General features: G+C 56.7%; 1 protein-coding gene across 5 annotated transcripts in view; it reads left to right on the top strand.

Moving 5' to 3' along the window:
* LOC116950969 (paladin-like) overlaps nt 1-21697 on the top strand; it is a 44102-nt gene extending 22405 nt beyond the window's left edge. For 2 of the 5 annotated variants that reach the window (XM_032969190.2, XM_076073235.1), the window contains 10 exons: nt 1535-1630; nt 4569-4703; nt 5392-5508; nt 6691-6870; nt 8230-8430; nt 9892-10032; nt 12196-12267; nt 12586-12726; nt 17885-18040; nt 18327-21697. In XM_032969190.2, the coding sequence (XP_032825081.1) occupies nt 1535-1630; nt 4569-4703; nt 5392-5508; nt 6691-6870; nt 8230-8430; nt 9892-10032; nt 12196-12267; nt 12586-12726; nt 17885-18040; nt 18327-18629 (1542 nt within the window). In that variant the 3' untranslated portion in view covers nt 18630-21697. Of the gene's footprint in view, nt 1-1534; nt 1631-4568; nt 4704-5391; nt 5509-6690; nt 6871-8229; nt 8431-9891; nt 10033-12195; nt 12268-12585; nt 12727-17884; nt 18041-18274 lie in introns of all 5 variants that reach the window. The other 3 variants (XM_032969192.2, XM_032969191.2, XM_032969193.2) reach the window with 3 other exon arrangements.
* The last annotated feature ends 1192 nt before the right edge of the window (nt 21698-22889 follow it).

The raw sequence follows: 22889 nt of genomic DNA, 5'->3' as shown, positions 1-22889 counted from the left end.
TCACTGACTCTCGGAGACGGAGGGGAGATTCAGCGCGTGGGAAACCACAGACGGCCTGGGGGGCATCCAGAACCGGTGCCAACAATTGCCCAAAGCTCTGCGGTCCTATACTTAGATTTTGGTCAACTCAACTAACGAGTATTTAACACATCCCCATCCAGGATCGCCATAATCGGCTAATCTGTGTATCTTTGCCTTGAGAACTCCTCCCAGACCGTTCCATCGATTTCAATGAACGAGGAGACTGTCCTTGTGATATGTAGTTTACTTAAATGAGGTAAAAAATACTAAAACATTTGACCTTTAGCTTAATATATTGGCTTATCTGCACAAGCACTACTTATCCATGCTTATCCATGCTATTTACAATAACCATGTGGTAATATGCCCCCATTTCAAATTCATACAATCGATGGATATGATAAGACTTCTTCTTTCACGCATTAGTCCCACTCGTGTAGGGTCCACTGTCCTTGCCAGCCTTCTCCACGCTGCCCTGTCTCCACGCTCTCCCTGTCTCCACGCTCTCCCTGTCTCCACGCTCTCCCTGTCTCCACACTGCCCTGTCTCCACGCTCTCCCTGTCTCCACGCTCTCCCTGTCTCCACTCTCTACCTGTCTCCACGCTGCCCTGTCTCCACGCTGCCCTGTCTCCACGCTCTCCCTGTCTCCACTCTGCCCTGTCTCCACTCTGCCCTGTCTCCACGCTGCCCCGTCCTGCGCCATCTCTTACCGATCCTCGGGCTACCACTGTGTCCGATCGCACCACATCGCCCCCCCCCCCCCCCTCTTCTTTTGCCTTCCTCTTGATCTCTGTCCTTCCACTTGCATCACTCGCCACCTTCTGACCCACGCAATTTCCCTGTCGTCTCTCCACATGACCGAACCACACCCAGAGCCTTTTCTCTCTCTCTCTCTCATCTTCTTTGTGATTTCTACCACACTGAGTCTTCCTCTCACTTCTTAATTTCTCTCCTCCCCCATGTCCTTCCTCGTCAAACCCAACATCCACCGCAGCATCCTCATCTTTGTGACTGCCATAGCTTGGTCCTCCCTCTTTCCTTGTGCCCCAGCAGCACCCGGCCCCGTACAACATCAGCGGCATCACCACCGTCTTGTACACTTTTCCCTTCAAACAAACTGAGACCCTGTTATCGCACACCACACCAGTCATCTCTCGCCATTTCACCCATACAGGGTGGAGATGACAAGTATGTATATTCATTTTACACTTAAGAAAGGCAGTGTTGTTGACGATTGTGCAGAGTGTTTGTTATTTCCTTCCGTCCAGCCCTGAAAATGAATCGTAACAACAACAATAGTAGTAACATATGGCACATTTGGTATCCGTACCGTTGTAATGGCGGAAGGCGATCACATTGCTGTGTCGCCAGCTGTCTCGTTTCAATTTCACGGTCGGGGCGATGGCGCTCGGCACGGCCTCCGATCGCGTCGCCCCCCGCCGTCTCGTTTCTCCCACCGTTCGCATTTTGCCGGTGCCGACGCCGGCCCTGTGGCGCCGGCGTCGGCTGCAGGGATCCGGCGAGAGGGAGCTCGCCCTGCATCGGCTGCTCGGGAGCCTTGAGCGCTGCTTCTACCTGCTCTGCTTCAACTTCTACCTGCACGAGCAGGTGTGTGTGGGGACTCACCTGTGTGTGTGTGGGGAGACTCACCTGTGTGTGTGTGGGGACTCACCTGTGTTTGTGTGTGGGGACTCACCTGTGTGTGTGTGGGGAGATTCACCTGTGTGTGTGTGCATGTGTGGAGACTCACCTGTGTGTGTGTGTGGGGAGACTCACCTGTGTGTGTGTGGGGACTCACCTGTGTGTGTGTGGGGAGACTCACCTGTGTTTGTGTGAGGACTCACCTGTGTGTGTGTGGGGACTCACCTGTGTGTGTGGGGACTCACCTGTGTTTGTGTGGGGCCTCACCTGTGTGTGTGTGTGCATGTGTGTAGACTCACCTGTGTGTGTGTGTGGGGAGACTCACCTGTGTGTTTGTGGGGACTCACCTGTGTGTGTGTGGGGACTCACCTGTGTGTGTGTGCTGCTATAGGGGTATCTGTGTGTGTGTGCTGCTATAGGGGTATCTGTGTGTGTGCCGCTATAGGGGTATTTGTGGGTGTGCCGCTATAGGGGATATCTATGTGTGTGTGTTGCTATAGGGGATATCTGTGTGTGTGCCGCTATAGGGGTATCTGTGTGTGTGTGCCGCTATAAGAGTATCTGTGTGTGTGTGCCGCTATAGGGGTATCTGTGGGTATGCTGCTATAGGGGATATCTGTGTGTGTGTGTTGCTAGAGGGGATAGCTGTGTGTGTGCCGCTATAGGAGTATCTGTGTGTGTGCCGCTATAGGAGTATCTGTGTGGGTATGTTGCTATAGGGGTATTTGCGTGTGTGCCGCTATAGGGGTATCTGTGTGTGTGTGCCGCTATAGGGGTATCTGTGTGTGTGCCACTATAGGGGATATCTGTGTGTGTGTGTGTCGCTATAGGGGATATCTGTGTGTGTGCCGCTATAGGGGATATCTGTGTGTGTGCCGCTAAAGGGGATATCTGTGTGTGTGCCGCTATAGGGGTATCTGTGTGTGTGCCACTATAGGGGATATCTGTGTGGGTATGCTGCTATAGGGGTATTTGTGTGTGTGCCGCTATAGGGGATATCTGTGTGTGTGCCGCTATAGGGGTATCTGTGTGTGTGTGCCGCTATAAGAGTATCTGTGTGTGTGCCGCTATAGGGATATCTGTGTGTGTGTGCCGCTATAGGGGATATCTGTATGTGTGCCGCTATAGGGGATATCTGTGTGTGTGCCGCTATAGGGATATGTGTGTGTGCCGCTATAGGGGTATCTGTGTGTGTGCCGCTATAGGGGTATCTGTGTGTGTGTGCCGCTATAGGGGTATCTGTGTGTGTGTGCCGCTATAGGGGATATCTGTATGTGTGTGCCGCTATAGGGATATGTGTGTGTGCCGCTATAGGGGTATCTGTGTGTGTGTGCCGCTATAGGGGTATCTGTGTGTGTGTGCTGCTATAGGGGTATCTGTGTGTGTGTGCCGCTATAGGGGATATCTGTGTGTGTTCCGCTATAGGGGTATCTGTGTGTGTGTGCCGCTATAGGGGTATCTGTGTGTGTGCCGCTATAGGGGTATCTGTGTGTGTGCCGCTATAGGGTTATCCGTGTGTGTGCCGCTATAGGGGTATCTGTGTGTGTGTGCCGCTATAGGGGTATCTGTGTGTGTGTGTGCCGCTATAGGGACTATTTGTGTGTGTGTCGCTATAGAGACTATCTGTGTGTGTGCCGCTATAGGGGTATCTGTGTGTGTGTGCCGCTATAGGGTTATCCGTGTGTGTGCCGCTATAGGGGTATCTGTGTGTGTGTGTGTGCCGCTATAGGGACTATCTGTGTGTGTGTCGCTATAGAGACTATCTGTGTGTGTGCCGCTATAGGGGTATCTGTGTGTGTGTGCCGCTATAGGGTTATCCGTGTGTGTGCCGCTATAGGGGTATCTGTGTGTGTGTGTGCCGCTATAGGGACTATCTGTGTGTGTGTCGCTATAGAGACTATCTGTGTGTGTGCCGCTATAGGGGTATCTGTGTGTGTGTGCCGCTATAGGGTTATCCGTGTGTGTGCCACTATAGGGGTATCTGTGTGTGTGTGTGCCGCTATAGGGACTATCTGTGTGTGTGTCGCTATAGAGACTATCTGTGTGTGTGCCGCTATAGGGGATATCTGTGTGTGTGCCGCTAAAGGGGATATCTGTGTGTGTGCCGCTATAGGGGTATCTGTGTGTGTGCCACTATAGGGGATATCTGTGTGGGTATGCTGCTATAGGGGTATTTGTGTGTGTGCCGCTATAGGGGATATCTGTGTGTGCCGCTATAGGGGTATCTGTGTGTGTGTGCCGCTATAAGAGTATCTGTGTGTGTGCCGCTATAGGGATATCTGTGTGTGTGTGCCGCTATAGGGGATATCTGTATGTGTGCCGCTATAGGGGATATCTGTGTGTGTGCCGCTATAGGGATATGTGTGTGTGCCGCTATAGGGGTATCTGTGTGTGTGCCGCGATAGGGGTATCTGTGTGTGTGTGCCGCTATAGGGGTATCTGTGTGTGTGTGCCGCTATAGGGGATATCTGTATGTGTGTGCCACTATAGGGATATGTGTGTGTGCCGCTATAGGGTTATCTGTGTGTGTGTGCCGCTATAGGGGTATCTGTGTGTGTGTGCTGCTATAGGGTTATCCGTGTGTGTGCCGCTATAGGGGTATCTGTGTGTGTGTGCCGCTATAGGGGTATCTGTGTGTGTGTGTGCCGCTATAGGGACTATTTGTGTGTGTGTCGCTATAGAGACTATCTGTGTGTGTGCCGCTATAGGGGTATCTGTGTGTGTGTGCCGCTATAGGGTTATCCGTGTGTGTGCCGCTATAGGGGTATCTGTGTGTGTGTGTGCCGCTATAGGGACTATCTGTGTGTGTGTGCCGCTATAGGGGCTATCTGTATGTGTGCCGCTATAGAGACTATCTGTGTGTGTGCCGCTATAGGGGTATCCGTGTGTGTGGCGCTGCGCTCAGTTCAGGCTGGCCTTCTCGCTGCCATTCAGCGTGTGGATGCGCCGCCACCCCGAGCTGCTGAGGCTGCTGGCACGGAGCGACGTGTCGGAGCTGTGGGCGCCGGTGGAGCTCATCACCGCCGGCACGCGCATTCTGGTCACTGCTCACACGCGCACACACACGCGCGCACGCACATTTACACACACACACGGAGAAAAAAGATCCCCCCCCCCCCCGTGTAGCCTTCACAGACTGTTGGGGCAAGTGCTGTTAGCGAGTAGCACCACCTATGTAGGCCGGCACGGCACACGAGGGGGTGGGTGGCCAGCACCACGCCCGGCCGCCCTGTGTCACCCCCATTGGCGATGTTTACACACCGCACACCAGGTACTCATTTGAGGCTGAATCTACCTAGGGGAGGCCCAGGTCCGTTTCCGATAATCATCACCGGTGTTGGCTGTGAGCAGGAATTGAACTCAGGTCACTGGGTTCATCGCTCGGTATACTAACCACTACCGCTCTTCATTCACATAATACACACACGCACACATGCCCTTAACACGGACAGATACCATGAGTATGTTTGTATGTACGTGTATTGTCTGGCCATAGACGCTCGCTAACAGATCTTGCCCCAACAGTCCATGGAGGCTACACTGGGGATATTTGTTTTCTGTCCAGCCAGGTGGCTCAGCGGTAGAGCGAGTGGCTCGCAAATCGGAAGCTTGCGAGTTTCAAATCATGGTCGGGATCTGCCTCGGCCAATCATCCCTTCGGGGGTGGGGAAGTCAATAAAATGAGCACCACTTTTTGCGGGGAAGTCAGCAGTGGTTGTCCGACGCAGGTGGCGGACGATCACGTCGACCTGGACGTGATGAGCTCCAAGCGTGAGATGCACGTCGCAAACTTCCGCCGCGTCCCCAAACTCCCGGTCTACGGCATGGCCCAGCCCAGCTCCGAGGTGCGCGCGCGCGTGTGTGTGTGCGTGTGTGCACGTGTGTGCACGTGTGTGTGTGCGTGTGTGCACGTGTGTGCACGTGTGTGTGTGCGTGTGTGCACGTGTGTGCACGTGTGTGTGTGCGTGTGTGCACGTGTGTGCACGTGTGGGCACGCGTGTGTGTACGCGCGTGTGTGTGCGTGTATGCACGCGCGTGTGCGTGCGTGTGCATGTGTGTGTGCATGTGTGTGTGCATGTGTGTGCATGTACGCATGCCGCGTCCCCAAACTCCCGGTCTACAGCATGGCCCAGCCCAGCTCCGCATGTACGTGTCCACGTGCGTGTATGTGTGCGTGTACGTGTCCACGTGCGTGTATATGTGCATGTACGTATCCACGTGCGTGTATGTGTGCGTGTACGTGTCCACGTGCGTGTATGTGTGCATGTACGTGTCCACGTGCGTGTATGTGTGCGTGTACGTGTCCACGTGCGTGTATGTGTGTGTGTACGTGTCCACGTGCGTGTATGTGTGCATGTACGTGTCCACGTGCGTGGATGTGTGCATGTACGTGTCCACGTGCGTGTATGTGTGTGTACGTGTCCACGTGCGTGTATGTGTGTGTGTATGTGTGCGTGTACGTGTCCACGTGCGTGTATGTGTGTGTGTATGTGTCCACGCGTGTGTATGTGTGTGTGTACGTGTCCACGTGTGTGTGTGTGGCAGCGGTGCGACTCGAGCTCGATTCCCGCTCATGACCAATAACAGTGGCGAATATTTGAACCGGTCCTGGGCCTCCTTTAGTTTGAGTTCTTGTTAAGTACCTGGTGCGGTGTGCAAACATCTGCACTGGGGAGATAAAGGTGGCCAGGAGCGGTATTGACCACTCACCAGCTTTCGTGCCGTGCCGGCCTTCATACGTGTTCGCAAACGGCACTTGACCCAACAGTCTGTCAAGGCTACACGGGGGGACCTTTGTCATTGTCGCGTGCTTGCGTGGACGCGTGCGTGAGGTCGCCGTCAATGTCACAGTGTCTCTGAGTGGTGGCGGTGCGGTGCGGTGGTTTTCTGACCGTGCTGCTGATTTTGGGCACGGTGGTGATGTTTGGTAACGTTCGGTCTGGCCGCGTTGATGTTCAGCGATGTTTCTCTGACGATGTTCGGCGTGACGGCGACGACGTTTGGATGACGGTGCCCGCCGTGAGCAGGGCCTGTCCCACGTGCTGAGCTACCTGACGGGGGAGCGGCGGGCCCACGGGGCCGTGGCGAGTGTGAACCTGCGCGGGGAGGTCGTGCTGGAGGCCAGCGGGAACACCTACACGCCGCGCGAGCGCGCGCAGCCGCACACAGCCATCGTGCTGCCCGCCAGCAACCCCGAGCAGATAGACGTGAGGAGAGCGGCCGGCACGCACGCACGCGCACGCACACGCCGCACACACGGCCCGCAAGCAAGCACCACACACACACGCACCGCATACACATGCACCGCATTCGCGCACCGCACGCGCGCACGCATGCACCGCACACACGCATGCACGGGTGCAACGAGATCGGCCCATGTGCAAGAGTGAGGTGGTGACATTCATCAGGGGATTGAACTCAGGACCTCGCAGTCGCTGGCTCAGCTCCCGAGAATGAGCCAAACGATCAATTCCTGATCTTCCCAATCGCGAGAAAACTAATGTCGGCGTCATCCCGAGTTTGCTGTTGGCCCACAGAAGCGTGCTTCACAGAGCTGCCTCTGAGTGCTGCCCATTGCCGGTTCGCTCAGTAGGGGGCAGCGCTTGCCCGCTCGCCCCCAGCTACAGAATCACGTCCCATGACAGACACCCGATTTTTATTTTATTTTGAGAGCTGGAATTTTTACAAAATTGAGAGGAGCGGCAAATTCATTGGCATGGATTTTGTTTTTATTGCATGGCAATTGGTGACCGGGATGAATTCATCCCTCCAGACGAGGTGGAGACACCTGTGTCTGTCTGGTGTACGTGTGTATGTTGAACTTCTTTCGCATCGTACGTAGCCAACCATGCTAATCGGAGGAGCGGGGGAAGGACAACAAACTAAACACAATAAGCAGTTCTAAAGAAATTCGATTTCAAAAGAAAGGGTCTCACTGTGACTGTAGAGATGTCTATGTGAGTCTATGCATTTATGTGAGTCCATGCATCACTAAGGGGGTCTGTGGATTAATATGTGAGTCCTTGGGTCTCTGTGTGAGAAGCTACTGTCTGTTAATTCCAGAGTCTCGGTAAAATCAGCCTGCGTGCATTGCCACCTGAGATTGGTAAACTGGGAGTGGAGTTTATAGCCTTCTCTTTACCCGGAGCCACGAGCATCCAACACCGAGAACCACAACGGCAACAACTCCACCTCCGCTCCAGTCTCACCGAGCGTCACGTTACCCACAATGCCTCGCAGAACGTCACGTTACCCTAAGGAGAGCGTCACACGTTACCCACGGCGCCTCACCGAACGTCACGTTACCCACAATGCCTCACAGAACGTCACGTTACCCTAAGGAGAGTGTCGCACGTTACCCACAGTGCCTCACCGAACGTCACCTTATCCACAATGCCTCACAGAACGTCACGTTACCCACGATGTCTCACAGAACGTCACGTTACCCTAAGGAGAGCGTCGCACGTCACCCACGGCGCCCCGCTGCCCGTGGGGGGCGGGCCCCGTTTTGTTGTTGTTGTTGTTGTGGTTGTGGTTGTTGTTGTTGTTGTTGTTGCGTGCCCTAGGAGGTGGAGCGGGAGCTCAAGGCGTGCGTGCTCGCGGCGCCGGGCTGGCTGGAGGCGTGGCAGGACGACGAGAAGCAGGTGAAGGCGTTCCGGGCGTGCGAGACGCCGGCCGGCGTGCACGCCACGCTGCGCCGCTCGCTGCACCCGCAGCTGCGCTACCACCGGCTGCCCCTGCCCGACGGGGCGGCCCCCTCCGAGCAGGTGGGGGCTCGCGAGGTGTGGGGGTTTGCGGGCGGACGCCGGGCGTGGGTTGGAGGAGTGACTGCGGAGCAACTGAGGAGTGACGTGGAAGTGACTGAGGGGTGACGCAAGAAGTTACTGAGCGACGCAGAAGTGACGCAGCAGTGACTGAGGAGCGACTGAGGAGTGACTGAGGAGTGACTCAGGAGTGACTGAGCGTGGCGCTCACATGAGAAGTACAGTGGTTGTTGCCAAGGTGAAAATATTCCCCTCCGGTACTCAATTAGTGCGGCTAAGATCTTTGCAGAGACGAACAACAAATCTGACTCTCGCCTGATGATGCCGGTTGGAATTACCCGCGAAACGTCGTACTCAGATTGTAAATGTTGTGGATTTGCTCTCCAACACACCGGTTAGTACTGTATTAGTAACGAATTTGCACATTCTGTTTACGTGACAACCCTTACTAATTGGCTGTGTCGGGTGGTGGTGGGTTTAACGACACACATTTATATATTTACGCGATCTAACCCCCAAAAAAAGCTATATTACGGATGATATTGGTCGCGGAAGCCTACTACGTGTTAAACATACAACGCCTGCAGTCTGCGTGAAAGCGGGAGGCCCCGTGTGGCCACGGGTCGTATAGAATGAAGTAAAGTCTGGTTTAGCCAGCGGTGAAAGCTCTTTCAACAAGGGTAGCCTTGCTGACAGGAGGGATCTGGCTCACCAAAGTGAACGGGGAGCGATAACGTGAACAATTAGGAAAATAGAAATCATAGAAGGCAAAAACGCGTTCACCGAATAAATTGAAAGCACGGGCACGAGTGTTAAATGGGTGAAGCCGTATAAAAATAGGTTTTACCCTTTCTGGCAATAAAATATTTGCGTTAAGATGTTAAAACACCAAACAGAAACCTTTTGCAAGGAGTCATGTCTGCATTAACCGCACGTACTTGTGGTGAACATGCAAACAAAACACACGCTCTGGTAGTATATGATGATGTATTGTCCCTGAAACTGATTGGTCCACACCAGAGACAGCTTTCTTTAGAGCCTCGTCTCAAACGGTGTTAGACCAGAGGACGCCAAAAGGCGAACAGCACAAAGAAAACGCCACCAACAGGACATTGAGAGCTCGGGTCGAGCAGCTACATCATGGGACCTTACTTGCAGTGTGAAGCCGTCCCCGCGGCTGCATCGGTCTCTCGTCTTTCAGACATCCACTTTCAAAGGAAGAGATTATACATTCTTCAGAGAAAGTGAATCTTTCAAAGAAAGCGAACGAGAAAGTGATTCTCCGATCGGGGAGAGACCGATGCACTTGTGCTTATCGCTCCCGTCATTTCAAAGAAAGTGAATCGTTTACGGAATCCACCAAATGGAATTCATGGACGAGCACATTTTTTGTTCGTCCGTTCGCTTAAACGACGCGCACCGGGCGCGCGCCCCCCCCTCCTCCGTCTCTCCCCCCGGCCGCAGGACTTCGACCGCCTCCTCGACCTCTTCAAGGTGACCCTGGCGGAGGAGGCGAGCGCCGCGTTCCTCTTCAGCTGCCACAGCGGCGGGAGCCGCACCACCACCGCCATGGCCGCCACCGTGCTGTTCCTGTGGCACGTCAATGTGCGTGTGGGGGTACCCACCCCCACCTCCCCCTCCCTCCGGGGTCCGGGTTCCCACTTGCTCGCGGGTTGCAATGGAAATACGCGGAGCCCAGACGGATGTCACCAGCGTGTAGCGCCTCGGATTGGCACGCGGTTGGCTGCGTACGGTGCGAAAGAAGTTCGGCGAACAGCCTGTTGCCCTATAAGGCGGCGGTAGTCGCGTTCCCGAAGAACGCCGCGTGATGGGAAAAATCTCGTTGTGATCATTAACACGTAATGCGGGGCAAAGCACGGTCCAGGATAACGCGTGAGGTGCGCACGTGGGGTGAACAGAGACTAGCATCTCGAAGCATCCAGCAGCATCCCGACCTCGCGTGATGATGCTACGCCGAGGCGGCCGTCCTCGCGAGACGCAGTTCGTCCACTTGATCGCGTTGCACCCAAGGGGCGTCCGCATTATTTAAAAAAATGTGTTCCCAAAATACCCAAATACGGTCATCGCGTTATATCAACTTTGCGTTATAAAAACACGCTTTGCAAGAGAGCAGACTGCATGCACACACGTAGCGTTAACAGGCTGTTGGGGAAACTGCTTTTATTGAGTAGCACCTATGAAGGCTGACATAGTACACGAGGGGGTTGGGTGGCCAACACCACGCCCGGCCGCCTTTGTCTCCCCATTGGTGATGTTTGCACACCGCACCGGCCTAGGGGAGGCACGGGGACAAGGTTCAAATAATCGTCCTAACGTGGCACACTAACCGCTCCCCACAGCAGAGAGCAGGTTTAACGTACACACTGAACAAACACGCACGCACGCACACACACATTCGCCTGCCGCATTGTCCAAACTGTCAATTCTAAGCATTCACCGCAGCTGTTCCTAGAAATATACTTATGGAGAATATAATGACGCTTCGTTATCCGTTCCTCATGTTTGGTTTTGTATTCTCACCATGACTTGTGTTGCGCCCTTATCGCATTTCTGTCGAGTGCGGTAACTCCGGCGGCCTCTACGGCTGTGAAGCCTGCCCGGTCTGGGTCTCTAAAAACCACGGAGTTGGAGCAGATGTTGGGCACGACAGACGTGTAGGGTCGCGCGTCGGATCTCAAGACACCGCGAGAGCGAGGCCCTCAATCCACCGGCTAGATGGAAGGGCGCCCCGTGCAAGGTCGGCGACCCGTTGCTCGCTCCGATAGGCTCGCGACCGCTAGGCTCGCGACCGCTCTTCCCGCCTGCAACTGCGTCTCGAGACGCCGTACTGCTGCAAGAGGACGGCTGTCTAGACCGTGCGCGTAGACGCGATACGGGAAGGGGGGGGGGGGTCGGGGATATTCGGTCACAGCAGGGGACGGGCCTTGAGCCTAACCACTAACAGGAGCAGGGAGTGAGCACCACAGACTGCTGCTGGGAGGGAGTGCCAGACAAGTAGGGGCAGGAGCACTCTGTTGTTTTGGTACGAGCACACCATGTAAAAATACGGGACCCCATGCGACACAGAGAGCAATGCAAACACAACCTCGTTTGATGTGTGGAGCATTGTGGGTAAAATCGCTGGTCTGCATGGGTCTCATTGTAATTGCAGCTGTGCATCTCTCCGTGATTTTATTGTTCTTCATCCTGTTCTTGCCACCGCTGCATCGGGGATTTAAATGCCGTTTGTAACTTGCTCATGTTCCCTGATCCACGCATTCCTCCTTTTGTCCCCGAGTGTCATTTCAAGCATGGGTCTGTCCGTGCCCTTTGGAGAGATGCAGTCTTATCAAGCAAGCTCGTTTGACTTTTCAAAAGTGACTTCCGACACGAATGAGGATTGAGGAGGTGCGCATCTTCTATTTGCAGCCCTGAGCCAGTGGTGGAAATTCCACTGTCCTACAGCGGGGGGGCGAGTCTATACGTAGGACAACCGCTGTTGACTGCCCCGCAAAGTGGTGCACGTTTTATCGACCACCGGAGGGAGGGATGATGGGATGAGTCACCCCCCCCCCCACCCCAACCCCAATCGGGAGTTGAACTGTGGTGGAGCCACTTGCTCCACCACTGGGCCACCGGACCGGAGCCGCTCTCCCACGCTCGCTCGACGCATGACCGGCGAGCGCGAAGCCACTCGCGTAGCGGAGCTGACGGCCGAGACACCCGGGGTGGTGACGGTGGCGACGATGTCTCCCCTCTCCCTGCCAGGGCTTCCCCGTGGACACGGAGGAGGAGATGGTCAGCGTCCCCGATGCCAAGTACACCAAGGGCGAGTTCGAGGTCAGTCCACGTCTCCCATTCGATATCATCAGCCGTGATCTATCCACTGCTAGACGAGGACGCCTTCTTGATTTGACCACGTGACAATGGTCATATCGAGGAGGCATCCTCTTCTCAAGATCCCCTGACGTCGTCCTCAAGAGTAGACCGTTGTGTGCCGGCGTCGGGGGGTCACGTGACATGATGACATGATGACGACGACGAATGGGAGACGTGGACTGGTCACGTGACCCCCCGACGCCACGCTGCTCCGTGTGCGCCGCCGTCGGCGGGTGGAGATCTGCACGGATGGATTCTCCACGCCTCTGTTGCCGCCAGGCGGTGCTGGAGCTGCTGCGGATGCTGCCGGACGGGCCAGAGATGAAGCGTGAGGTGGACGCGGCGCTGGACGCCGTGAGCGAGACGATGACGCCCATGCACTACCACCTGCGCGAGGTCATCTTCTGCACCTACCGCAAGGTGCCGCAACCGTCGAAGCCACCGTGACCGCACAACAGCCACAAGCAACCACAACAACAACCGCAACAAACACTTTTTTTTTTGCTTTACCAGGTAAGGCCCCACTGAGCTGTATATATATATTTTTTAGAAGCGACCTGTCTATCACAAATGATAGCTCAACAAAGTGGCTTATCATCACGTGGAAATGTATAGCAGCCGAACACTCTGAGCACGCGATGTTGATTCTAAATGCGGGGGGAAAAACCGGAGGGCCCGGAGAAAAATCCACGTGACCACGGGAAGATAGAACACGCAAAGTCCAAATATACAGCAGGCATCAAGGTCAAGATCGATCCCACGACCTCCTGTATACCAGGCGAGGTAGTTAACATCTCGCCACAGTGACGCCCCTCACAACCACGGCCCCCGCCGCCATCTTATCCGTCCTCCTCTGTTCTTCGCGCTCCTCTTCAGTTCCACAAACGAGGCTTCCATTAGCTCCCCCCCCCCCACCCACGTTCCCCTCGTCAGCGCCGGTTCGGTGACGAGGCCCGGTGCTGACCCTTCACCAGGGCATCAACACCGGGGGCACCGGGCCGGGCGGGGAGCCGATTGCTCATTAACGACATTAACCTCGCGCGGCGGCGCAGTAAACGTATAACCGGGGAGAACACCGGTTTAGTGAAACATTCACCGTGAGTCACTCGCGAAATCACCTCGAGTGACTCACGGTGCGCCGTGGATCCAGGCGAGGCGTTGCGCGGACCGGCGCGGTTGCCGCCGTGCGGTCCGTGGACCGGAGGTTTTAACGATTGACGTTGCATTGGGTACTAGAGCCATGGCCACGTGAACGCAGAGTGGACCCTCGCTGTACCCGGTGAATGCTTTTAACACCGGTTGCTCCGCAAGGTCGAACATTTTTCCCAGAATTATTGTTTTTTTTTACACTGCAAGGTCGTCCGGGAAAACAGTCGGAGGGTCGGCGGTGGTCCGGCTCAGTGGGACGCGGCAGGGCGTGGAGTGATGGTGGGCGACGCCGTTGAGAAAGCTGTAACGGAGTGGCAGCCGAGGAATAGAACGCGTCAAAGGGGAAGAGACGGAGTGATGAAATCGGCTCATGCGCAAGGGGCTTTGCCGATCGTGAGATGTGGCTTGGGGAGGAGGTGTTCATCCAGCAGTGGATTGACCATGGCTGATGACGGCAATGGTTTTATTGTAGGTACATTTAACAATATTATCTCCAGAAATTATTAACCCCAAGCGTTCTCCCTTCGCAATGCGGGGAGAACGCCGCCGAGGCGAGTGAAAGATTTCCCCGTGAGTCACTCAGGGTGACGGTGGTCGGTCGGTGCGTGTGGCTACGTGCCTCTCCGCTGACGTGTGGGAGGGAACGTAACGGGGAGCTGCGAGCGCCGCTGCCGCTGCCCTCACATACAGAATCTCACCTGGCGAACGGCGACGGGAACGGGGGGGGAGAGTGGGGGGGGGGAGAGTGGGGGGGGAGAGTGGGGGGGGGAGAGTGGGGGGGGGGAGAGTGGGGGGGGGAGAGTGGGGGGGGAGAGTGGGGGGGGGGAGAGTGGGGGGGGGGGAGTGGGGGGGGGGATTCCGATGCGAGTGGGCGCCGCAGGTCCACGCCGCACTCCGCTAAGACACCCCAGTCCTGCGCGACCGATCGTGGCCGGGTGCCGCTTGGCGGCTCGCGACGGCTCGCGGCCGCTCGGCCCCGTGCTCGGGTGCCGGGCTCGGAGGCTGGCCATGCGGCGGCAGTGCAGCAGGTTGCCTCACGGACGTATCCTCATCGTCAGCCATCATCAATCCGCTGCTGCACGAAGGCCGCCTCCCCGCGGTTTCGTGACGCGACAATCCGTGCCGCTCCCGCCCACGAGCCGGTCTCTCTACCGTCATCCCCTCGCGTGGTGCGGTTGCCTCCGGATCACTCTGGTGTCCCGTGACAACGTTATGATGCACGGTGGCGATGGTGAGAGCAAGAGTTTCGGGACTCTCGTGCCCCCTTCCCACGAACCCGCGGGGGAACGCGAAGCAGACGGATTCGCGAACGGGGAAAAGCGGGCCCCCGCATGGAGCACAACGACCGCTAGCCGTCGCAGGCCGAGCCGGCACCGGCGGGGCTCGCTCACGGCGTCGGCTTCTTCATCTCGGAGTGGGCGCACGACGGGAGGTGAACGTGTCGCCCTGTTCGTGGCCACCGCTGTGGGAAGGTCATCCGGGTTTGCCGATCGACCCTACCCGATTACGGCTTTTAGCACGCACGGCACGGCTTTACTCTGAGCTGCTCCTCGCTCGTCCAAGGGTCCGTGACTCGGCCGATTAGTTTAAGGTGGCGGTGAAGGCCCTTGGCGCCGTGTGGCTCTGAACAAAATTGGGACAAGAAACGAGCCAAGAGCTGTCCAGTGCTGCCCCGCACGGCTCGCGATTGCTTCCCTGCGCTGCATCAGGGAAGGCGGGGGAGGTTCTCCTCCATGGATAAATTACGTTGTTATTGCCATGATTACCGTGGGCGAATTGGCACGGCTTCTGACGGCCCACGGTCTCACCCGGGGCTGCTCGAGCGTCACTAATGAGTCGCGCTTTCATTTGGTGATGGCGATCGATTTGCGTCAATGCTAAAAAGCAATTTGCCTGGGATTTTTATTTTTTTATTTTTTGTTTTCTTTTCCCATTCAGAAGTCTTTTATCGTATGAGCTCGGCCGGCTAATTCTCCCACGCCTTCGGAAATGTGTTCACGCGATGGTCACGTCGACCCGCAGCGATTCCACATGGCGACGGCCGAGTGGGGCGCGTGTTTGAGGCGGCTCGACCGTTCGCTTCTCGAGCATCCGCAAATTCTCGCCACGGTGCCGGCACCGGGCGTCCCTCCCGGGATCGCGGTGTGAAGTCTTCACTGCTCCTGGCGCGCCCATGCGCAGCGGTGGAGAAGCCCCGTGTGGCCCCGTGTCCGGGGTTTGACGGAGGCGATGAGGAGCCGCCTCCGCCGTCGTCTTGACCTTTGACCCCGTCTCGACCTTTGACTCCGGAGAGGGGGACGGCACTTCGCTGCCGGACACTCGGCGTGCATCACTCGCTGGATATTTGGCCGGGAGCGCCTTCTGGTCGGAGCTAGGCTCCCCTTGGCAACGGCTGACGCAGGCGCGACGCCGTAAAACCCCGAGCGCTGCGCAGGGGGATCGTTACTTTTTATTGTGTGTGTTTATGAAAACATAGGCGAACAGAAAACTTGTAAAATAAGAGACCGCTGCTTCAGCCTGACATTTCACCTCCCGACGGGGGACGACCGTCACAAAACCACACCTCGTGAATGGCTCCCACAATCCCCTCCGCTGCCCAAGTGGTTTTGTTTCCATCTGCTCCCACATTGTTCCACGCGTAATTGCAGACGTTACAAACCACCACCCCCCTCCCCCCACTTCCCCGCACCCCCACTGCAACGCATCCCGCGTCGGTCCCGCGGGGTGGTGGGCCAGGCCCAGTCTCCGTGGTTACATCACAGGGAAGAGTTGGGGGGCAGGGACGGTAGAATTGGTGACTTTCCCGACGTCCCACGTTTGGCGACGCTGAAGCCGATGTGGTGGCAGTGGTGGTGGTGGCAGTGGTGGTGGTGGTGGTGGCGGTGGTGGTGGCGGTGGTGGCGGTGGTGGTGGCGGTAGTGGTGGCGGTGGTGGTGGCGGTGGTTGTGGCGGTGGTGGTGGCGGTGGTGGTGGCGGTGGTGGCGGTAGTAGTGGTGGTAGTGGTGGCGGTGGTGGTGGTGGCTCAGCGGAACCCAGTAACGTCCCCAAATTGGAAATCTCTTTAGACGGAGCTCGACATGAATAGTAAAACAGGTGAAAACGTTCAGTGTATTTCGTCTTGTAAAAGTAAAAAAGTAAGGCATTGTCAGGGTCTGAAGGTAGTAGGGGGTGGAGGAGCAGGGGGGGATCACCCGATTGACCCCCCTCCCTCCCCCGGATCCACCACTGGCATCAGCAGCACGTCCTTATTTGGCTTTTTGGGGCCATCTAGAAATTTATTTAGTCATTTCACTCGTTTGTTTTTTTTTTCCTAATTAAAATCGTGCTCTTGCCTTTCCTGCCGCGAGACAAGCAGCCACGCCGAAACCTCCGACAGCTGGCGGTGCACCACCCCGTGTCAGAGAACGGCCCGTGGAAGATGACGTCACAGAAGTACTTCCAAAGAAGCCATTCCTCGTAGACGCGGTCTTCTCCGGGAGGGCGCGCCCCTCCATATGCCCTGCAGAGAGTGTCCGTCGCGCGTCAATCAAACTGACATGTGCAATTCTCGAAGCTGGAATTCGGCCAAATTGTGAACGGAACCCAATTGAGAATTCGACAGGGTGGCTCATGAACTTGCTGGTGTGCGGGCTGAGCGAGTCGCCACGCTGGAGACCCTGCAGTTAACATGTCACCACGGTGGTGATATGCTAACTACCTCGCATGGTATATAGGAGCTCGATCATGACCCTGATGCCTATATATTTGGAGTTTGAATGTCTCTCTCCCCGTGGTCGCGTGGATTTTTCTCCGGGTCCTCCGGGTTTTCCCTCCACATTTAGAAACATGCATTTAGAGTATTTGGCTGCTATAAATGTCCACGTGATAAGCCACTTCGTTGGGCTATTATTTGTGGCCAGGTCGCTTCTGAAAAAGAGCTATATAGCAGCTCAGTGGGCCTTACCTGGAAAAATAAAAAAAATGTTTAAGTTTAGTTTAGTTTGGCGATGGGCGGCTGCAACCTAGATTCGAACCCTGGACCTGAGTGGTGCCCGGCCAGTGCCATGACTCCTGCTGCAGCCGACTAAGGTTCAAATCTTCAATCCTCGAACAAAAGGAGTCCAGCGCAGAGGAGGAGCCGGCAGAACTCACAACCAGATTATCTCTTAAATTATGAATGAAGCGATGAAAAATAAAGGTTGTGATGGTGGTGATGCGTACGGGTGAAGATACGGTGATGGTGGAGATGGCAGTCACGGTGGTGGTGATGGCCGCGATGGTGATGGAGGTAACGGTGGCGATGGTGACGATGGTGGTGGTAGCGATTAAAGTAAGTGGAGTGGTGGTGCTGCTGTTGATGATGGTGGTGATGTCTGTGATTAGCGGTGATGGGGATGGTGGTGATGGTGGTGATGGTGATGACGGCGGTGATGTTGATGTCGGGGCCCAGGTGCGCATGGCTAAGACGGAGGAGGAGCGGGCGTCTCTGTGTTTGCGCAGCCTGCAGCGGCTGGAGCGCTACATCTACCTGATCCTCTACAACACCTACCTGCACCTGGAGAAGGGTTCGCACTGGGACCGGCCCTTCTCCCTCTGGATGAGCCAGGTGCGGAATGACAAATGATGACTACGATGACGACGACGGAGATGATGGTGATCACGGCAATAATTATGATGGTGATGATGATGACAATGACAGTGATGATGATGATGATGACGGTGAAGATGATTGCTACGCCGATGACGAGTTATGACGACAATGACAGCAATGATTATGATTACAACGACGGTGATGACAGTGATGAGGATGACCACGGTGATGACGTCGGTGACGTCCCAGGTGGCCGCGCGCGCCGGGGTCTATGACCTGCTGGACCGGCTCGGCTTCGCAGAGTTCGAGGACCCCGAGTCGTCTCCGCTGTGCCGCCTACGCCATCGCTGGCGCCACCGCTACCCACGCACGCTGCCGCCCCGCGGGGAGTTCAAGTGACGCGGCGTCCCCACGCGGAGCCACATCCCCGCCGCCGGGAGGCATCGACGACTGCCCGCCGCGGGCTGAGCCGGGCGACGCGAGAGGGCGAGAGGGCGAGACCGCGCGGTCTGGCGGTGCCGGCCACCACTGCCACCGTGGCGAGGAAGAACGCGGCCTCTTGCCCAGCGTGTCCGTGGGTGATGGGGCCGAGCCGTTTGCGTGAAATGCGTTGGCTGGTGGGACACTCCGGGGTGAGTTGGCGTGGACCGCCCCGTGCCCGACAGCGATCCCGAGGGTCGCTCTCGGGGCGGACATTTGGTAGCACTTTCCGCTTCCAAGAAAATGAGAGAGCGTGGCATCTGCGCTCGAGCTGAGCGCGGCTCCGGTCCGCCCGTCGAGCCGCGCACGTTCACGTCTCTCCAGCAGTTCCGCTGCAGGCGAGCGGAGCCGACGAGAGGTGACGGCGTTGGTGGAAACTCGCTCCCCTGCACTGCGTCGCCATGCATGCGGTGTGCCTTGTGCGTGACCCCTGCGTGACCTGGCCCTCCTCCCCGGAACCCTTTTGTGACTTGAATTTAACCCCTGTGTACCCTGCCTGTATAATTATTATGGCAGTGTTGCTTATGCGATGTTAGCTTCCGGTGTTGTTGTTTCGTCCGTGATTTTGAGCGTTGTTCCTCATGAATGATGTCCTCGTTCTCGCGATGAACTCTGAGACCTCGCTCCGGAGGTGCCACGTGTTCCACTCCTACTGGCATCTTCCAGCGCTCACGCAGGCTCCACTATGTTTTGCTAAAAGAGTTTTCAAAGGTGCCGCGGCGACATTATATACAAATGTTCATGTTCGTAACTGACGGTGTCGCAGGGCAGCCAGCGAGCGGCAAAGAGCCTTTGCGGTGATCGCGCTCGAGATGAGGACCGACACCTTCCTTGGATCGACCGACGAGGTTACGGGAACTTGGGGAGAGAGACGACGATGGGTATCGATGGCAAATTTGCAACACGGGACACGTTCCACTGAGAGAGGGGCACACCCCACTGGCATGCGACGCGGGCAGCAACGGGCAGCGTCGGTGATCGGCTGCGGTGCCGTGGTCAGCACACAGGGCTTACGATTCCGTCTCCCGGCACGGCAGCTTTTAAACAATGGGACCGGTTTCTCGAATCTCCCCTCCACCACCGCCTCTGTCCACCCGGGCTGCAGCGGAGACGGCTGCACCGCAGTTAGCCGATCGGCAGGTCACCGCGCGCGGTGGGGTACAGTGTGAGCACTGCCACCTCCTGCAAGACGTCCGGCCGGCGTCGAAGAGTGGGCCAGAAAATATTCTCTCGTGGGAGGGGGGGGGGGGGGTGGGGCCCATCCACCAGCAGGGGCGCCGAGCGCGCAGTTTCACTGGCCGGGGGCTGCGCCGCTGCTCTACGCTTCGTAGGAACCTGCGCGGAGGAGGCCTCAATCCAGCGGTGGACGATTCCCGTAGCGGGAACGTGGCGAGGGAGCCAACGGGAGGGAATTCCACCCGCCGGGCAGCACGAGGAGAGGAGGCTGCAGCAAGGGAGAGGCGGAGTCGCGTCGTCCGTTGGAGCAGCCGTTGCCCTGCGGTGCCCATTGGGACGGCACGGGCGACCCGCTCTCGGGGCGACCCTCGCTGACGCTGGAGCTGCCGTTGCCCCGCGATGGTGTTTATTTGTTTTCGCGTCCGCACGGCCGTGCCGCTTGGTTACGTGCGCGCGCGCGCGTTCGTGTGCGTGCGTCTGTTTCCCACGCTGTCAACCCCGACGCCAGTGCCGGTCACCGTGGTCTCGGGACATGGTGCTCAAGTTGTTGTTTGCCGTCCGTTCGTGCGACTTTGCCGGGACCGCGGTGAATTTCCGATCGGGCCTTCGCACCGCAGGACCCACGCGCACTCCACACGCCAAGGTTCGGCACCTCCCCCCCCGAAAAACCGGCGTGCGACGACGGTCGCCTCCGGCCCTGTGCCATTGGCGCCAATTCCACGTTCTTATGGTAGTCGCAATTCGATTGACTGCCGAGGGATCTGGGAGGAGCGTTTTTTTGTCAGTCGCACAGCGGGGAACGAGCCCATCGGAGATGGAGCGCTGGAATCGGCTGGAGTGTCGGGAGCAAGACGGATCGTCGTGTTGCGAGACCGTGAGAGATGGCGATGGCTTGTGGGCGCCTTTCATCCGGCAGTGGATAGATCAGGGCTGATGATTAATTTCTGCTTTTGTACGAACATAGAGAGAGAGAGAGAAAGATGTATGTACATATATATAAAAACAAAATCTGTCATAATATATTGGCCGAACGTATAATTTACTTACAAATATACAGTATGTGCACAGTATTTCTAAGCTTTTGAGCTTAAACTACATTTGAAGCACGGCGTCTGATCACTGTGGGGCGTGGCGTGCTTGTCGTAGCCCGGGGGCCAGTCCCCACTGCAGTTGCACCACCTGCGCGCACGATGATTCGTGCCACTGCTGCCGCTTGTCGGAGTGGTCAGGCCGAGTGCGTGTGAGTCGAAGACCTCGTCGGCGCACTGCGCGATGAACCCGGCGACCGGAGTTCCAGCCGCGGCGAACGTCGCTAGTGATCAGAGCCGTCCCTAGGGTACATGGCGAACGTCGCTAGTGATCAGAGCCGTCCCTAGGGTACACGGCGAATCGGAGCGACTGCCCCGAGCCCCGCGCTTTGGGGAGTGGGGGGGTTGCTTCAACGTCACAGCGTCGGATGTAATACGTCCGGTTCAGATTGAAGGCATCGGGCGGCCCGACACGGTGAGTTGTCCCGTGCCCCGCCGCCCCCATGCGGCCGGCCCTGGTGGCGGTGACACTGAGGCAGACACTTGGACCATTCCCCCGATAGTGTCGCGGTTAGCGCTACGCTGCGCTATGAACCCGGCGACCAGGGTTCGATTCCTGGTCACGGCCAACACCCAGTGACGAATATCTGAACCGGTCCTGGGCCTTCCCTAGGTCGACTCAGCCTCAAATGAGTACCTGTTGCGATGTGTAAAACATCGCCACTGGGGAGACAAAGGCGGTCGGGCGTGGTGCTGGCTACCCACCCCCTCGTGTACTGTTCCGGGCTTCATAGGTGCTCGCTAACAGCACTTGCCCCTACAGTCTGTTAAGGCTACACGGGGGATCTTTGTCCGGCGCACGACCGCTGCCACCAGTCGGGAGCGTCGTGCCCACTTTACCCCCCCCCACCCCCGCTCAGTTCCCTGCCCTGTACAATCGGTGCGTGCTGTGTGTATAAAAACTCGCCCGCGTGTGTACTTTGTGAAACACGTCCGTGTCACATTCTATTCGGCGCGCGCGCGTTTCTCGTCGCGTTATCCAGCAGGGCCACGCTGGGTCTCATGGCTCTCATTTCAGGAGGGGCTCCCGAGGGGATAGCACTGCGAGCGCTGCACAGATGGATTCACTCCACCTGCCGTGCCGCAACCTCCTGGTCACCTCACGCCCCAGCGGGTTATGGGAGTTTCACAAATCTCTGCGTGATCCACCGACCCTTGGCCCTTCAAAGCACCGGATAACGAGCATCCGCCACTCTGTGCGTTTCAGTTTCAGCCGGTTGCGCTTTTCGAACGCCCGCGTGTAAGATTTTTTTTTTCTCAGTATCGAGCAGCCTCAACCCAACTCAGCTTCCGACGAGAACGGTGCGCGTTCATGGTGACCTGGTCGAAGGCCGCCATCCGTCGTAGCGGCGAGGCAGGGCGCCTCGACCTCGAGAGACAAAAACCGTCCACGCGGTGGGGGTCTGACCCCCCAAGCCGCCTTCCCCGGAGGCCGCTTCAACGTTTGAACATTTATTTACCGGACATCTGTGAAAAAGAGCTTGAAAGCTCATCGGATTCATCCAGTATAAATTAATGTTCTGATTCTGAACGCAGTCTGTGCAACGAACGCAACATTGATCCTCCAAAAAATGACATTCTTACAAATATATTTCTATTGTGATTATTATTGTTGTTGTTGTGAAGCAATTCGCCCAGCGTGGGTGCGATGACTATCCTGGCGTCGAGGAATGGTTCCATCGACCGTCGGGATGATGATGATGATGATACAACTTCTCCGTGCGGCGACACGAGCTGAAACTCGATGACCGGAAAAAATGAAATCGGATTATGGGTTTTTGCCCGGCTTAGAAGTGACATTGTACAGACACTGTGAGAGGCCCTTTGAGAATGCCGATTCTAAGTGGGACGCGCAGACGCGCGCTGTGAGGTTTGCCACGCGACACAGAACAAGGAGTTAGCGACCCGTGACCCAGCAGCAACCACGATCTGTTCACTGTTGGATGAAGGTCTATTTCATCCCGAATGGTCCCATGATGCCACGATCCATCTCACCCCTCCTTGACGTAAGCTGATGTCATCACTCCATTATTCTCCTTAGGCTGCCATTCCATCACCAGTCTCGTCCATCGGGCCATCGTCCCTGCTGGCGGACGATCACCCGTTCTGCCTAAACCCGA

Source organism: Petromyzon marinus, chromosome 41 (assembly GCF_048934315.1).
Source record: "Petromyzon marinus isolate PM22_M1 ecotype Great Lakes invasive population chromosome 41, UKy_Petmar_22M1.pri1.0, whole genome shotgun sequence".
In the NCBI taxonomy this organism is placed as follows: Eukaryota; Metazoa; Chordata; class Hyperoartia; order Petromyzontiformes; family Petromyzontidae; genus Petromyzon; species Petromyzon marinus.
The sequence above is the reverse complement of the archived record's forward strand: the minus strand, read 5'-3'. Positions and strand labels throughout refer to the sequence as shown.